The sequence below is a fragment of the Perna viridis genome, chromosome 4 (genome assembly GCF_037379345.1).
Source record: "Perna viridis isolate PV_CMFRI_1.1 ecotype Kerala chromosome 4, ASM3737934v1, whole genome shotgun sequence".
Taxonomy (NCBI): Eukaryota; Metazoa; Mollusca; class Bivalvia; order Mytilida; family Mytilidae; genus Perna; species Perna viridis.
Window position 1 is genome coordinate 49379727 of NC_142448.1, and position 19092 is coordinate 49398818.

At 31.4% G+C, this 19092-nt stretch overlaps 1 protein-coding gene across 9 annotated transcripts in view; it reads right to left on the reverse strand.

Moving 5' to 3' along the window:
- Window positions 1-19092, reverse strand: part of LOC148620383 (voltage-dependent T-type calcium channel subunit alpha-1G-like) — a 113503-nt gene that overhangs the window by 55792 nt on the left and 38619 nt on the right. For 5 of the 9 annotated variants that reach the window (XM_088581224.1, XM_088581220.1, XM_088581223.1 and 2 more), the window contains 3 exons: window positions 17144-17438; window positions 15709-15801; window positions 8621-9398 (listed from right to left, as the gene is read on the reverse strand). In XM_088581224.1, coding sequence (XP_088437350.1) covers window positions 8621-9398; window positions 15709-15801; window positions 17144-17438 — 1166 coding nt within the window. The remainder of the gene's footprint in view (window positions 1-8620; window positions 9399-15708; window positions 15802-17143; window positions 17439-19092) is intronic. The other 4 variants (XM_088581228.1, XM_088581225.1, XM_088581227.1 and 1 more) reach the window with 1 other exon arrangement.

Here is a 19092-nt window from a genome sequence, read left to right on the forward strand (position 1 = left end):
CACTGTTGATGTTGATGACTAGCACTGTGCTAATTCTACAATGGAAAAATGAATGGATATGGTGAAATGTAAGAAATGCTCCAGCAGATAACTGAAGTCCAAAACAGTCAATATTTTCAAGCCCCAGTAAATCTACATGTACGCTAATCTAATTTTCTTACTTACAACTAAACAATTGAAAAAAAAAGACTTTTTAGCAAACAATACACTATACAATTAACTGTACAGCCATTGTTAGAATCAGAAATAAAAATCTCTGCATGAGGACTGAAGTCATAAATAGATAACTGCACTAGAGGCTTAGAGTAAGACATATATACATGCAAATAAAAATTGGTGAAACCAATGAAAGTCTTTAAAAGTGAATATTTTCATTGATCAAAGGACTGCTTCCACAATTAACTGGGATTTAAGGAATGCCTTTGTTGAGCATGGAGTCAATAGGTCGAATCTTGCTTTTGAAGACTGAAATAAAATCTATCGAGCATGAATTAGTCCATATTTGTAATTAGTTCATGCAGTGCAATGAAAATTGATTCCAATGGTAGGAATTTGCACTGAATGTAGCTACAAGTCAATAGATCGCTGAGTGTATAGGTATTTTGCACCAGCAAACTAGAAACTTTTGATTAACGGTGATGTGATTATGTCATTCTGTACAATGAAAACAAGAAGTAATGCTTAAGGAGAATTATGAACAATTTATGGTCTATCAGACAACTCCATTGTAAGATATGAAAATATGAAAGAGAGACTGAATGGGGCATGACTGCCCTAACTCCAAGTCTATTGTCACTCATGATGCAGATGTTTAAAGCAACTTCCAAGTAAGAATGGTTCAGGAATGGTCTGAATAGAATGGTTCAGGACTGGTCTGAATAGATACTAAGACTAAAAAACAATGTAAAGTAATTTGAAGAGAACCTATTAAAAACTTAACCAGCTGATAGACGATCATGCAAAAATTTGGCATAAAAAATGTAACTATTCCAACAATAGAATAAAGAATACATGAATTTACATGCGTCCCTTTGCTCCAAATGACCCCTAGAGTTGTCTATGAATGACCTATTTATATAAAACACACAGGAAAAATTGCAACATATGTTTTCATATGTTTGAAAACATAATTTTTGGAACAAATACCAAACTCAACTGTTTTTTATATATTTAAAAACACATAAAAATATGTTACTTTGAAAATGCTATGAAACCCACATACATAGTCCTATGAAAGACATAAAATACCCATAGGACTTTTTATTTTCTTGTTTTTTCATAAATCAATTTATTATTCCTAAGCATATGTTTTTTTCAAAGTGGTCTCAGGCAAATGAAAAACACATGAAAAATGTTTTTATGAAAATGTATGACACAATTTTTCCTGCGTAGGCTAAGTAATTTTAAACTGTGACATCATTAATCTTTAATTCAAATATGACGTGCTTCAAAGCTCTTTAGACGTCAGCCATGATAAAAAACTGACCAACATGACCATCATTTCATGCAAAACACAGGCTGCATCTGGTAAAAATATGAAGAAACTAGTTCTATTGGAACTGACATTAATGACGGAATCCATTTTATCATTTGTTTTGATCATTATTTAACCTGTTGCTATCATCAGTGTAAAACAATACAACATACATGGTCAACCCATAGTATAATAATGATAAAATGGAGTTTCTGTGATTTATTTCTTAAATTGAAGGAGAGCACAAGAAATTCCCAATGGCATCCGCAAGTGTGAATAACTTTTACTGAAATACAAGTCTAAAGATACTAACTCTAAATGTCTATCGTAATCAAATAAAAGAGTAATGGAAGTTAAAGCCTTAAAACTGTTTACCTCACAATAGAAAGATAGTCTCTTTCAATACTATTTGAAAATCATTTTTCATTTCTATCATGATTAAACACTTCATTTTTCATTTGGCACGTAAATGCATTATCAATACTATTTTTGGATTGTAGTACAGTATTCCATTTTAAGAAATTCCATATATTCCTAATAAGTTAAACGATACTGGGTATATATATAGTATCCGACTTGACGTATCTCAAGTTAACCAATAACTGACAATAAATCATATACCCACATTACAAACATTGGTTACAAGTAGGTGAAAAATTTATGGTTAAAAACGAAAGTGAATTACGTAAGCTGTGGCAGTAATTTAATTTGAGGTAATTTTACAATGGTACAGTCATGTTTTATCAAACAAAAACCTGTGAATTATTTTTCTGCAAAATCAATGTTCCCCCTAAAGCATAAACAAGAGTTGTACAAGTTCACTGTACCCTATGAAACCCATCAATTTCATAAATAAGTTCAACTTTGATTTCCGAAATAAGAAAATTGAAGATTGTACTAAGGATCCTAGAATCCACTCTATATTTTGCCAAATGAACCATTCAACTTGTCAAAATAAACAATGATAAAATGATAAATAACTGATAACTTTGATTTCAAAACTTTTTAGAGGAAGGCATGCCAAAGATTTGACGAGTTTGACAGGAAACAAACTATCTACTCTGACTTAACAATATTTATCTTTAATCATCAAGGAACTGGTTCTACCAGGAAGAAAACTTGAGACAAACAAGAGCGGTTTTTTCCGTAATCTGGAGATCATCAATGTCATACCATCCTCAAGGAAAATCTTGACGAATTCCATCTCAGACAAATTGTAGTTTAAAAGATGCAACAATACTGACAAGACAGATTTTTACAATGCACGCAGCAGCACTAATCTCATTATAAATCAAATTGGCAATGAAACCGATGCTGCCATCCCATAATTCAATGTCAACGAAACTGTACGATTTCCATTTCTGTCAGTCATGCCTAGAGTCATGTAAATTTCAGTCGATGTGATTTCCTGTCACGAACAGAAACGTCAATTTCAGTGTATCCAAGTCGCTCAAGCTTACTGTAGAAAATGTCTGTATATTTTGATAAATAGTTGTACAAGACAATCATACCTAATATATCTGTCGTATTATACAAATTTCGATCTCTCATTACGTCACTACTCTGAAAGCTATGTAACACCCCAAAGAATGCAAAAAATATATCAGTCAAATGATTTCAACTTTTACTATGCGTCACAGTACCGTGAGCTATAAAACCAAAACAGACACAAAATGACAGTATCATAAGACTTTGCTAAAAATAAAAATAAATACCACTCAATTCCATCTTAACACTATCAAGAAGGATTTTTAGTAGTTTTATCATAAGGTTACTTGTTTTTTTATTGTCAATCAAGATTAGGTATAAAAATCTGGTACGAGTTCTTTAAGGGTAAATTTACGTATGTGTGTACTTTTAATGGTATCATATGGGCATTCTAGGGGGGTTGAATCTTTTGATAGAAATTTTGTTCAGTCAAGTGCAAAATTTAACAAATGACTGCCTTCAGCCCCTTTTTATGTATTTCAGGAGCAGAACCCCACCCTCTTCAATAAATTTCAGATCCCCCTGATTGGATATTGGGTAAATAATTCATTTTGACATCTTGAAGATTATTCTTTCAAATGTTTAATTTGCATTCTCAGCATCTGTCATTGGAGGAATAAAATGACAAGTATTTTTGTAAGATGACTGTATTACATTACTGCATACTAAATTTCATGATAATGTGAGTGCTCCATTTTTTAACTCTAGACACTTTAACTTGTCAGTTTAACATGATTAATACACTATCAAACATCTTTTTTCAAACTTTAATTGTGTTCACTTTCATTCCAAAATTCAAATTTTTTGTAAGTATTATAAAAACAAATACTTGAAAAAAAAAAAGTTTTATTGACACTTTTGAATTATTTTTCTTTCCATTATTATTTCCACAATGGTTTTTCTCTGCTCATCTCAGCATTAAAATAAAGAACATGTATGCACAAATTCATCAAAATGATTTATAAAATTGAAAAACAAAATCAGACTTAAAAAAAAGATCAATTATGAAAATATTGATTTTAGAAAAGCTAACATCAATATGTTTAAAGAAGATAAGGTTTCTTATTTAAATTATTCATATTTTTGAAATGAACACATCACATTTTTGAAAATTTGATCCCAAATACAGAAATTATACTACCATATTTTGTTTTTTATTGCCAAGATGGTATAAAACAAATAAGTGTTGGTTGGGTTGCTTGTGACATAATCTGTTTTATAAAATGATCATCCAATTTATAGAAAATGGCTCAAAGACAGAAATGGCCAGTTGGCTGTAAAGTCAGAAAACAGGAAGTAGAAGTGTGACGGACCTGGAACAGCTTCCCAAGAAATGACACCCCATACTGAAGTAGGATACCAAATATCTAGTGGCTGTGATTTATAGTTGCTGGGAAAAATGTAACAAAAAATATTTCCCAGCCTGCCCCACTGACCAACATTCGATCTCCACACCATAAGCTGATTTGCACAAGTGCAACACAGCCAAAAAGGGCCTTTAATCATGACAAATTATTTGTTCTTTAGTCATGGTATTGCTAATCTATTTCAGTCAGTTTGGTGACACCTGGAGATTTTGGTCCAAACATATTCCCAAGGCTTTTATTGATGATTTTATCTTAGAATTCTGAGTATGACAAATTATACCACCCACAACTACCTCTGGAAATCTTAGCAATTTATCCTCTGTGGCATAAATGTATTAATATGAATTTAATAAGTTGATCTATAGCGTGACAAGAAGGAAAATCCAAACAAAATTTGTCCATAGTTCACAGATACCCAAAATGCAACAAACACAAACAAGAAAATGTTTAGTTAACAAAAGGTGATAGTCGAAAACAATGAAAACAGCACCACACATCCACACATTACAAGCATTTTCTGGACCACATGGAAGTTTATAAACTTTAATGCCTATAGAGAAAACAACATAACAATTTGAAAATCAGCTTGAACATCTCTCTAAAGGAAAGGCTGAAATCAGTTTCCATGACAAGTCTGATTAATGAACATTGCTGATAAATGCATGTACTGGCTCAATTCACTCACACAAAAAAAAAAAAAAAACAAACAAAAAACAAAACAGAACCAAAACCAACAGCTAGAATATGTACTGACACTCTGAATACATCAAAGAAAGGACATATACAAGTGTCATAATAGGTGGAAAACAAATGTATGGCTGGATGCACAGACCTATTAATCAAATTGTCCAATGTAGCGGTCATAAAACATTGTGGAAATGATTTTCTGCTATTGAACTACATTTGAAAGTACAAAAAAACTCAATTATTATCTAATAGGTAACTGGTGCATCAAATTGTTCTTTAATATCAAAACTGAAGTACTCATTATTAAAAGTCACAAAACTAAATGATATTTGTGCAAACTTCATTGATTCACTAGATTAGGAAGTGGCAAATTGATGGAATATAATTAGTCTGTGTCAGACAGCATTAATCTCAGCCAATGTTATTATCTCTATTAGACAAATGCTCAGGTGACCATGAACCTCAAATTAAGAACCAATCAGATGAACCTGTCTGCCTGGGGAAGAGATTGAACAACTAGCCACTTGCTTCTCATTCGATGAAAAGCAGAATAGACTAGATTAGCAGAAGAGTTCCCGCTACAGATTGAAGCAGTAACAATATTTAATCACTGATAATCTCCAAACGAACAATAAAGGGGCTAAATTTGACTAGATACAATCATTCATCAATACATTTCCCAGCAGTTTATAGTCAGAGAATGCAATTATTCAATTATTATGAACAAGAAGCTGAGTAGACTCTGGCATTCATGAAGTAATTTGATGAGGTGAAGAGTTGGGGGAAATTGATCAGAAAAATCTGGAAGTTAATATGGATTCATAGAAATAGTCTCGAAGGATAGATATCACACTATCCATCACATATTTTTTGTTGGTTCTCTTAAAACTTGTGCTAAGTGAATTCTTTCTGACCAGGAAACTAGCCCCTTTCAGCCTACAGAAAAAGAGGAAATATGCTGGTTATATACATATGGCCTTAATAATCAAGAACTAATTCAAACCAATACCAGAATTACAAATAGTATTGGCTGTGCCAAACTAAAAATGTGGTTATTCAAAGAACAATATTCATATTTTAAAAGGTCTCAGAAAAGCTAAACAAAATTTTGATCGGTGGCACTTCTTATCTCATGATAAATTCCAGGGCCCAAACCATGTCTAAATGGCATAATGACTTCCTTTAGGTAGGTAGGCTAATCTCGTACAAATATACTGAAATCTGATGTACATGTATTTAGAACTATATCATGTGAACTGCATATACATTTCATCCTTTCGGATTTTAAAAATTTGCCTCTCAAAGTTTTGTTATACAAAATAAAGTAAGATTTAGAAAAATTTCTAAATAAATGCATAAAAATGATTTGACACAAACTATATCATGTGAACTGCATGGACATATATAAACAGACAAAACAGAAAAAAGCTGCTACAGTGCTGCAGAGAGTTGAGTAAGAAAAGATATATACCAGTACAAATATACATTAAAAAGTACATCGGTAAAACAACATCAAATATGCAGATACAAAAGAGTATATATGGAACAATAAATGCACTATTTAAAAGGCAAAGTTTGTTTACTTGGTTTATAAGGCAGGTAACTTTTAACTGTTTATCTAAACATCAAATAGTTAACCTCCTTTTAAGGAGATAGACCTAGGGTAAGGGACACAACTCTTACAAAATCATTGGAACGTTTGTATTCAGCATTTTACATCAATCTCGTGTAAGCAATAAAGAAATTTGGATTGATTTCGTTGTTTCAAATCAGAAAGCTTGATTGGCTTTGGTGAAACTGAATATGATACAAGCATATCACTGATTTCAAGAGTTATTTCCCTTACCCTAGTTCTACCTCCTTAACTAATGTGCTTAAACCCCTTCAGCACCAAGCAAAGTTCCTGTCCTATGACATGCATGTAGCTAACAAAATACCATATACTATGAAAATATCATTGTTCATAGGGGACCAATTTTCCTGGTTTTCGTTGATGTTGCAATCGAAGAAATTTGGTTCCTAATGAAAACAATATTTCCCATTGGTTTGTATGATGGAACTGTCAATTCAACTAATTCAAGAACCTACTAACTGAAGATGTTTCCAAAAGCCATGAAAATTGGTACGCAAGAGTTAAAAGTTTTTCACAGTATTGTTTAATGAGCCTTGTCCTTAGTATCTCTAGGTCTTTTTTGGGTTTCAGTATTTTTTTCACAGAAGTCTCAACAACTTCATGAAAATGATTTGAAATATGGTATGTAGCCATGATAGGCCTGCATCAGACAGGGAATCAGGTCACATCATCTAAAAATACAACTTTTCTTTTAAATCTCTGATTGCACTTGAATAGTGATCTTGATCTTCCTTTAAAATGTAAACTCTCACAAAACTTAGATTTTTGGGGATCTGATTGGTAAATATTTAATTGAGGGCCACTTTTAAGGGGATTTTAAATGAAATGAAGCCAGTCTACATATAATAATTATAAAAATTGTAAAATTAATTATAAATAATTATAAAAAAGACAACTTTCAAACATGAGAATACAAGCAGAACTTGAACTTAAATAATCTTCTTCATCGTTCAAATATTAAACCTTTTTAAGTACATGTAAATTTCAAATGTCACTTATAAAGTATTAAATAGAAAACTCCAATATCAAAATATAAAGAGTTCTTTCCTATCATTTAGACACCAGTTTCATGGATATACCAACCACACCTCTGTAAAAGCACAGAGATCTGAATTCACAATGTACATGTGAGAGGTAAATTCTGCTTTGACAATACACAGATTTTTACAATCCTCAAATTCAACAATCACTAAATCAATGACATTTGTTAACCCAGAAAAAATTAATGCCTAAGAATTATAGACTATTCAAACCTCAAATAGACATACAATTATGTACCATCAAATAACACCTTAATGAGCTGACAACAATACTGATTCTGGAATTACAGTTCTTCACCCGATTGTATCATTCTTTATTCATACACCAAAACAAGTGATTCCAAGCAATTATGAGGTGTAATTTCAGACTGCGTATGGAAAAAAATATCACGTAATTACAAAGACATTATATTTTATCATATTTCTGTAATGGAATTTCAATAGGCCTTAGTAGGTGGGACTTCTATGAATTAATGTAATAATTGTATTTATCAGTACATTTTGCACTTTACCACAGATTTACAATGAAAAATTATTATTATTCAAGGACAAGCTATTAGCAAGTTAATGAACCTTTTAAGAGATATCTCAGAAAATGTCTCGGTTCTCATACATCCATAGAAGCCTATGGACTTTAAACATTTTCATCTTATTTCAAAAGGTCCACAGACAGATATGACATGTATAGACCACAATACTATATTGCCTGAGGGAAAATACCGAGGCTAATGTATAACTTTAACTATCTTCAGACCAGTTTCTCTAATTGTATTAATTGAGCCATAATATTATAAACTGAAAAAAAAACAAAAAAAAACTACTTTAGTTTTAGAGAACATAAACACAATCATATATTCCTGATTAAAACTTACGAACAAAATCATAGGAATGATTTAATCATGATGAACTCGATAAGTGTGATTAGACTTACCCTTATAGGTATGATTATTATGATTCTTGGTATTGCTTGGACTGTGTAACGGTGGGATTGGTGTATTCCGCGGAGTGTGTATTAAAAGCAGTTCAGGCACACACGGTAATTTTTTACTACATTCACTATTTAGCGAGGGAGTCCTACTAATGCTACCATGCTGAGGTGCTAAATGATTTGGTGAAGATATACGAGATTTGAGCAATGGCGGTGAGAGCGTGTCAGTAAAAGCAAGCGTGTTAATCGAGTCAGACGAAGGATTCATGCTGTTAAGCCCAGGCACTGTTAGAAAGTTAGTACAGCGAGGTGATGAAATGGAATCTAAGTCACTCGTCTCAGGTGATGCGCGGGGAGCTACTGGACTACTATTACGGCGATTTATATGTTGTGAATCGGTCTGGTTGTTGACAAATTGATAGTAGTAGTTATATCTGTGTGAACAACTATTACAAGCATGAGAGGGTGCGGAATCACTACCTTTGCTCTGCTTCCGCTTCCCTAATGCCAACTGAGGCTTTATTTTGTGTCTTGGGTGGGTCTTTCCTCTTGCATCATAATACACTTTCATAATTTTTCGTTTTGCTCTTCGCCACAAATGTGCTAAATATTTCAGAATTTCAGCATAGCATCCCCCAGGCTCAGAATTGCTTGCTAAAGTACTTGAAGACTGAAAACGTTTTCTTTCTTGCATCATTCGTTCAGTTTCTCTTTTCTTAGTCTGTGAAAACTGTGTTGCTATGACAACGAGACACAAATTTATCATAAAAAATGATCCAATCTGAAAAAGAAAAAAAAAAGAAGATAAATCTCAATTCAGGAGAAATAATACACAGTAAAACCTCTCTAACCTGACCACTTTCGGTAGAATTCGGTTTGGAGAGGTGTATGATTCAGCCAGGTTCAATATACATTTAAACTGACACAATGGGACTTAAAATGTTGTCTGGTGAAAGCAGGTTTTTTGGTTAAGTCAGGTTTCGGTTTAGACAGGTTTTCAGTTAATTCAGGGTTTGGTTTATACAGGTTTTCGGTTAATTCAGGGTTTGGTTTATACAGGTTTTTGGTTAATTCAGGGTTTGGTTTAGACATTTTTTTCAGTTAATTTAGGGTTCAATTTAGACAGGGTTTTTTGTTAATTCTGGGTTCGGTTTAGACAGGTTTCACTGTAATAACGAGTCATAAATAGGACAGTTAGATATGATATCTTAATTGGATAGTACTGGTTCTTAGAATGCCCACTTTCACAGGATGAGACTATAAACTACAATCACTACCTTCATGGTTTGACCTACCAATGAAAACCACGAAAATTGGTACCCCACGAACAATAGCACTTTCACAGCATATGTTATATCACCAAAATAACATTAGGGATATTCTAAATATCCATGTGCTAGACAAATTACAAAGTGCCTCAGTTGTTTTAAGGAAGGCTAATTAAAATAAAGTTGAATACAAAGAATTCCTTATGATGAACTCAGAAACTCAGAAAGTATTTATTATTTTGGATTTAAGTTATATGCTGGTTCATTTTACCGTTTCAATTCTTTTTTTCCTTTGCTGTTTTTACAACTCGTATTAATATTAAAATTTTGTTCTGCTTTTCTTGCTCACGTGTAAAAGCTGGGCTAGAGGCATGTATCTAAGCAAGCTAAACAAAGTAGATTCATCATGACAGTCTGCCTTGCAAACATTATCTAGCAAAATAATACATTTTCATATTCATATCAAAAATGGCTAAATTTTGAATCTAAAGTACCCACGAAGGTGTTAATGACAAAGTATCTTTACACCAATCATAATTAAATGTTGTTCCATTGGTACAAAGAGGTCATGCCCCTCCTTAACTACGATTCTTGTGACACAGAGAGCTAATCAGAGAGCTACTGAGTAAATTTCATAAATGAGATGAAAAAAGCAAATGAAATAAATATTATTTCTCAGAGGAAATAAAGTTTTATTCACTGTTAGATACCAAATTGTATTATCTGACTCATGGTTTAAGTGTACTGTAAACATTTCTCAAAACTCTGAATGTTCATTTCAGTGTCAAACCTTATCAGGGTTTGGAACTCCATATTTTGTATGAAAACTTCGTTCATTTTTTGGGGGGTAAAATTTGGGCAGAAATTAGCAATTAATAGCTTGGAAACCATCCCCCACTTATTAATACATGGATCAGAACCAAAGGACACTCCACTACCCCCCAACCCCCCAAATAAATTTCTGAATCCACCACTTGATCTAATGATAACAGATATATCCCAAAAATTTTACATCTAAGTTAAAACTGACTATAACATCTTAATTTCAAATGTGATACTGTGACCTGTGATTTGTTGTACACAAATTCCCATTCAAAAGTTATGACAGCAATTTTCATGAGGTAAAAATTAAATTAGTATCAATCACAGAAAATATAGTATGTTGAAGACTCTAAATTTTTAATTGACTTTCTGTGTGTCTTTCCCTAAATTGGGAGGGTAAACAGGAATGGATCTTTGTGGGTGTCTTCCCCAAATGTGGGAGGGTAAACAATTTCATTTACCCTGTTCCTGGAACTGACATACTTTACATTTATTCTCAATGGGGACCTTTAACTTTCTCCTGGTGACCTTTCATTTAGGATACAATAAAGTTTTTAGGATCTTTCAGTACAAATGTAATGTTTGACCCCTAAGTTAATCAATTTTAGAATAGTTCATTTACTTATTAGGTCTTATTTAGCATCCAAAATTGAAATTGTATAGCATCCATTGAGAATGCCTGATTCTGAGAAGGAATAACATCAAAGATATTTTCAAAAGTAATTCAGAATGTTAATATATCATATAAAAAAAGCAAAGTAAATTTGAAAGCAATTTGTGAGATTTTCATATTGATCTGCTCACAGTATCTTACGTGACGAGGCCTCAGAGACAACGATGTGACAAACTATCCTGTACAAATCACAGTTAATCAACATGAGAATTCTGTATATAATGACTTTACTAAACCATTATGGAAGAAAGCTCTGCATTTATCTGAGTACTTACAGCTAGCAGACAATCCCAAAGTCCTTTTTAATGTAGTTTTCAACAAAAAGTCCTTCCATGTGTGTTTTGTGACCCATTATAAAAGTTTTATGGCCTGGCTGGCATTCAAATAGAATAAAAGACGCGGAAGAAATAGAAAGAATCGTAATTTGAAGGTTTCCTCTTATCCCATGTTATCCTGTAAGTTTTTTGATAAAATAATATTTGAAGGCTAATTACAATTATTTTGAGGGGGTCTAGGCATTTGGGTGGGATTGGAGGGGGTAAGAGTGGGTAAATTGTTAATTCCATTTTTTTTTTTAAATTAAGGACTTGATAGGAAAAGTTTTGAAAATATCTAAAATAATTTGAAAAAAAAGTAAAGTGTACAAATTACATGTATCAAATTCCAGAAATTAAATTTTAGGAGACAATAAGTTGAGCTGTAAGTCATAGCCAGCATATATAGTAAAGTAAGTAATCATCAGCATATAGAGTAAATAAAAAATAAAATAAGGTACACATACTGATAGTGTAAAACCCAGACAATAAAATTGCAAAGTACCTCAGTAAACTCAGAAAATATAAACTTTACACAACAAATACAGAATTATATAATCACATAATTCAACAAATATCAAATGACTAGCCTTCTCCCTCAAGAGCTGTTAAAATAATGAAATTTGATATAAAAACCTAACATAAGTGAGCTTGATATATATATTGATGTATGTTGACAGAGTTTAGAACTAAAAGAGTTTTGTGATGAGACCTTTGAGATTTCATTGTGAGGAATTTGTAACTTTCATATCTTTTAACTATTATCATGGGATTTATTTGTAATAATTTCAAGAAACATGAGACAGTAATATTATGTTAGACTTTCAACTTTTAAGATCATCATCCTGTTCTGAATTTCATAAAAATTGATGGAATTTTAAAATAACTCATTTTTTTCTGATTACTTTCAATTTAATTTAAAAAATTAGACCTACTAATTATTACATTATATAAGCTTACAATAAATACCCCATTCCACTTACTGTTCTGTTGACCTTTCTGATCAACCAATCAGATTTCATCTTTCATGATTCTGAAAGCATTTCCAGTTATTCAAAATGAAAAATCCAAACATTCTGAAAAGGTCATCTGAACAGAAAGTAGAAATGAATGTTGTTATATCCTACATGTAGCGACTGATTTTAATTAGGATTTATTTAATATTCATATAAACACTTAACTAAGCCATTTCACAACTTACATTTTTTTATTTAAAGAGTTCTTGTTATATTTCACAATATCAAGTGCATTTAAAGAGGTAGACCTCGGGTAAGGGACTTAACTCATTAAATCAGTGACAAGTTTGTATTATATTCATTTTCATCAAAACATATCAAGCTTTCATTTGAAACACAATGAAATCAGTCCAAGTTATTGATGCTTACACAAGATTGATGTACAAAGCTGAATACAAACATTCCAATGATTTGTAAGAGTTGTGTCCCTTACCCTAGGTCTACCTCATTCCAATGATTTGTAAGAGTTGTGTCCCTTACCCTAGGTCTACCTCATCAAGTCATCAATTAAGATGTTTGCTTTTAGACTTTTAAAAGAATTTTATTTTTGCGCAATGTCTTCTAATGCACTATCACGAAGACTAATAAATGTTACGATAAAAATATGAAATCTCTTGAATCTGAGAAATTTAGCATCATTATGGAATCCCAGGAAAAATCATGCTAAGAGCATTTTCCAACACAAAATACTAGAATTCTGATTGTACTGGCATTTTATGTGGAAGAATTTTAAAAAGTTGACATTAATGTAACAATTTCGTATTCTAAACTTTACAAAAAATTCCCAAAGGAATTTAAAATGACGACATCTCTAAACCATCACAGAAACTTTGACATAAGCTTTGCAATTCTCTGTAATTTAAATAATAATGGAAGATTCAAATGAAACAATCCACTGCACTCCTAGTACACAACTGTCTGCACCTAAATAAAGATAAAAGAATAATGGAAAGTAGAATTTAAATTTCTCCTTTATCCACAGCTTTAAATCACGACTTAAAAGTCAAATGAATAATACCTAATATAAAAAAAAAAACCAAACAAACAAACAAAAAATAACAAAAAAACTTACAGATTTTAACCCTAAAACAAAATTCACAAGAGCTTTTTTTTAATATCAAATATAGCATCAAAATGACATTTTCAAGAAGCATTATAGTACCATGTAAGTATAAAATTTCAAAAAATCCCCTGTGATAACTTTTAAAATAATAAGATTTTGTACTAAATCTTGTTTAAATATGGTTAAAGTACACTTTATAACTTGGTAATCTCATTTCTAAGAAAAGATTGTCCTTGACTGGTCTTCAGAGACAAAATATTTATCTAGATTTGTTTAATGATCTTCAAGGCCAAACCAAACAAATTTTTTGTTGCTTGAGAGGGTTGAAATATGGTATATACTTTATCATTTCTATTTTTTAAAGGAAACGTTTTTTTAAATAATAAAGCTATATGTTTGATAAACTAGTATTTTGGTAAGATATGGCCTTTTTTCAAAAATAAATTACTTCTTATAAAATATAAGTATTTAACATGTTTTTTTTTTTATTTTTTAAAAACTTTTTATTAGCATTTTAGTATATAAAACAAGGTATTGAGCACAATTTCAAATTTTGTCGGTGGGATGCATGCATTTAAAAGTTTCATTGTGAAAACGTCAGCTGACTGAAACTGATGTCCATTAAACAGCAAATAATTCAGTGTGGCCTCACACTTACATAATATATTGCGTAAGGTTATAGATTTTTCTCATCAGTTTCCTATTTAGAGGTAAAAACTTTGTGACTAACTTGCAGAAAAGCAGATAAATAACCTAAGGTTTTATAGCTTAGTCTTTATAAGTTTTCAAAATATTTTGTAAAACAAATTGTAAATAATTGACTGTATTCTTTCTAAGAAGATTACACTAATTTACTTCCTTGTTTTTACTTTTGTTTGTACTGAAGGAATTATTAAAAAAAAACAAATATATGCTGAAAGCAATTTGCATGTGTTGACATGCTAGGTTCACACCCACTTGAACAGGAAGTTGATATCAGACATCAACAAAAATCACTTACAATGTATGGTCCAAATATCAACCACTCGTTGAGTGAGAGCACAAAAATAGTCCAGTTTTTTTTTCAGAGTGGAACTTATCTAATTTGACAATACATGTAGCCATAAACTTAGATAAAATATAATGATATACAAGGTCAAAAGCATCCAACAATACCTTACCAAAAATATGCATGCACATAAAAAAAGACAGCGGCATATGCTCAAAACAGCAATTGGTCTGTATTTTATTATCAGGGTTCATACACCTTTTTTGTTCCAATTTTCCCTTAATGACATTAACAAATGGAAACCAGTCCCTGAACACTTACAGATTATTCTCCCTTGACTTACCTTCCCGAATGTGAGATAAAGAAGACTGTAGATTGCTTTTTTTCAACACTTGATAAAACAATATGTCATTTGAAGAAAATTCAATGACTTTTCAAAGACTTGGCACAAATTCAGGCCTTTAATTCTCAAAATGAAATTCCAGGACTTTTCAAGGATTCAAGGACTCGTACGAACCCTGTATTATACATCTAATAAATAATGTTGAAAATGAATTAATTTGATCACACAACAAAAAGTCACAACATAATATTTTTCAAATGTCAATTTCCATATACTATTGACTGTTTTTTGACAGTGAAAAAAGAATGTAGGAAATATATTTTCCCTTGATTCCTTTCAATGTCAGAAACCAGTCAATACTATGACTATATTGTGATGGTAACCAGCGTGATCATTGATGATTACATTCAAAAAGCCCCCCCCCCACCCAAAAAAAAAAAAAAAAAAGAAAAAAGAAAAAGAAACAAGCAGAAGAGCCTCCATATTAAACAAACGGTAAAAGAAACCCAAATTCAATACATTAGCCACTATATAACTTAAACCAGCCAGATTCTAACACTCCCTTAACATCATACCGACTTTTTAAATCTTCATTGATACATACCACAATTAAAGCTACAAAATAGGACCAGTCCCAAAAGGAGTGAGCATCTTGGACGTAGTACATAATGTTAACCCAACTCTCTAAACTAATTACCTACAAAGTACAAACAATCAATCATATTAATATATAGATAACCGTGATTTATCAAATGTTCCAAGCATCAAAATTTTCCATAATTCACACAGTGAAATAAATTTGGTAATATCACTCTCACACTTTCTCCCACCAAAACGTCACAACACGAATATCGATCTGCCATTCACAAAATTTAAAATTTATGTTGAAAATAGCAATGAATAATGTAGGAATTCTTGATAATAAATGATATAATAAATTGGTCATCGTGAATAACCAAAATATGATCACTCATGCCAAGATCGCTTGTGCACGGAACTTCTGCACACTCATTAAATCTAGGCATTCTTCGGCACTTGTGGTCATATTTTGGTTATTCACTCTTTCCAATTAATTATCCTATTAATGATTACATTTACCGAGCATTTATTATACTAATCTTATTGGATAATCCGCTTTATAAAATGATGTTTCATTAATTGATGAAATACCTTTCTGGCTATAACACGGTATTATTTGAATTTCAAATTATTTTGGATTTTCAAAAAAATATTTATAAAACTTACCTCTACTAAACAGGTTAGTCATGATTAAGGTCATTAGTAAGTTTTCCTTGCCTTTTGTTATCCATCTAACCTTACCCCTGAGCCATGTTGGTATGACTAACCCCTGTAGTAGAGGTTAGTTTTACAAATTATTTTCTGTCATTTTCGTAATTCCGAAATAATTCCAAATTTGAATAATACCTTGTTCTATACTTGTATATACCACACCGATAATTAGATTGACTACATTTATTGCTCAATGAAATTGAATGCCTTATTTTTTATGTTTCATTGGATTGTAAAAGTATTGACCAGTTGCAAATTTTGGATATTTAAAAGTGCTACCTAAAAGTTGCTTCAAAGATATCTTTAGAAATAATTTTTTTTTTAAAATAGCAAGTTCTTTTTTTTTTTATAAAGTTCCATTTATCTCCTTGTTAAAAAAAAAATCTTTTTTTTTTTCTATTTTAAAAGGACTTTGTACTTTCTTTGTTTTTTTTTCCTTTACAAAAAGCATCATTAAAAAAATTTACCTCATATGTCAAAGGCAATGCAAAGTTTAATTGAAATAATTTACTGAGTAATATTTCAAAGTACTTGTAACCAAGCTTTGTTCTACTTAACTGCTAAATATACGACTAAATATATGACTAAATATTTTAGACTTATTACAGTCAACAGTTGAGTCTTAAAGTTTAAGAACTCATATTAATGTATGAAATTTCTAATGTTTCCCAATCTGAGACAATATTGGGGTTAGTCGGAGCAAACCTTAAAGAGTGATTACAATGTAAAGATAAGTATTTTGTACTTACTTGAAATATAGCCACCCATGCAAGTCCAATATTATCGAATGAGATAGCACCCTGAAAGGGGTTTTTGTCCCCTGCCGTACAATATGTGTAATACTGGTTCCAATTAACACAGGAATTGTTTGTAGGAGTGTTATTGCTGTACAACTTAGCACTTCCGTTGCATCTAATTCCCTCATATTGAAATCGTGGCAAATTGTCACATGTTCTCATCCCAGAATCTTCCGGTTTACTGCATATATAATCATAATATATATTGTGTACCTTCTTAGGAATATAATATGGACTTAAATTAGCACTGAAAAAGAGAAATAAATTTATCATAGTACAGTTTGCCATCCAGCATTGAACAGACAAAAAACATACAACATTTACAAAACGTATACTGTGAAAATACTTATATTCATGGGTATCAGTTTTCATGGTTAAGGGGAAAAGCACAAGATCGCGGATTCTTGAATTCGTGGTTTCGATGATCCTGTCGTATAATTTAAAGTAAATAATCCTTTTCGTTTGGAATCAAATTTGTGGTTTACCTTACCCAGGAAATCCACAAAAACTGGTACCCCACAAACAATAGTACTTTTACAGTATTAGATTTCAGCATATCATTACAGCAGATACAATGATGATGTTCATGGGATGAAGTCAACTGGACAGTTAAGTGTAAACTTCAAAAGGTATTGATAGAAAGGTTCATTTCTATTGAAATTGTCAGTCTGAACTATCTAAGGAAGTTCATCAAGTGATTGTTATTTTATCAATTGTCAGTCTGAACTATCTAAGGAAGTTCATCAAGGGAAGACCATATCTATCCCATGAACATCACAACTGTATGCACTATAAAAGGACACTTTTTGTTGTATACTTTTTTCATTGGTTTATTTTTGAAAAATTGAAAGTTACTTCTAGTTATAATAAATTTATTTGTTCAAACAAGCAGTATCATAATGCTTCACTTTTTATTCTATTTCATTAACAATTGTCAATTTTTTCTAAGTTATTTTTTTTTTTTGGGTGATTTTTCTAAAATGCTTTCCATCCTTTAGAATGAGGTCTGAGAAAGTATCGGTCACATGTGAAAATCTATAACAGGTCACTTTTTCCAATTTTTCCAACATTTTTTGAGTGTTATAAACTTTTATGAGGTTGTCAATGCAAAGACCAGTCAGTGGGTTGCAAATGACAAATTTTGTTTTAAAAACATTGCATACATAAATGCATCCTTTCTTAAAATTGTATATTGGTTTTTGATTTCATGCAACAGTTGAAGAGAAAAGAATTGAAATTCATTGAAATCAGGAGTTAACTCTGTATTTTTGTGCAAAATATAGTTGCTTTCTTAGGGAACTTTTAAATTGTTTTCAAAGCCATCCATTGTTACATTAAATAAATCTTTTTACTATTTGACATACATATGATATAAACATTACATTGGAACCCAAAAAAATCAGTGGAATAAAATTCACATGAACCAACCACATTGTAGGCTCTGCCAGATTTTTACACAGGCAACCTCATAAGCAAATTTCAAAACAAAGTGTCACACTTTCATCCCAAATATATTTCCCTACTTTAAATTTCTCATTTGACTAATTGTTTACAACAAAATACTTCAATAAATCTCCCCCAACCAAGTTTAGAAAGCCTGATAATGAAATTAAGAAGCCTTAAAATTGAGTTTGCTTTCAGTGCAAAACGTGATCATCACATGCTCAGAGCATATCAAACAATCCTGACACGAGGACAAAAGATATGATGATTCCTAATAGAGTACATCCACAGCCAGACAACCAATCACTCAGGTAATTAAATACAACCAGTAGAGTACACCTACAACTAGATGAACAGATTGTATCTTTTACAGACATTAATAATTGAAATGACACCAATTGAATAAACTAACAAGAATATATTACAGACTTATATGGTAACCAACAGGGTTCATACAC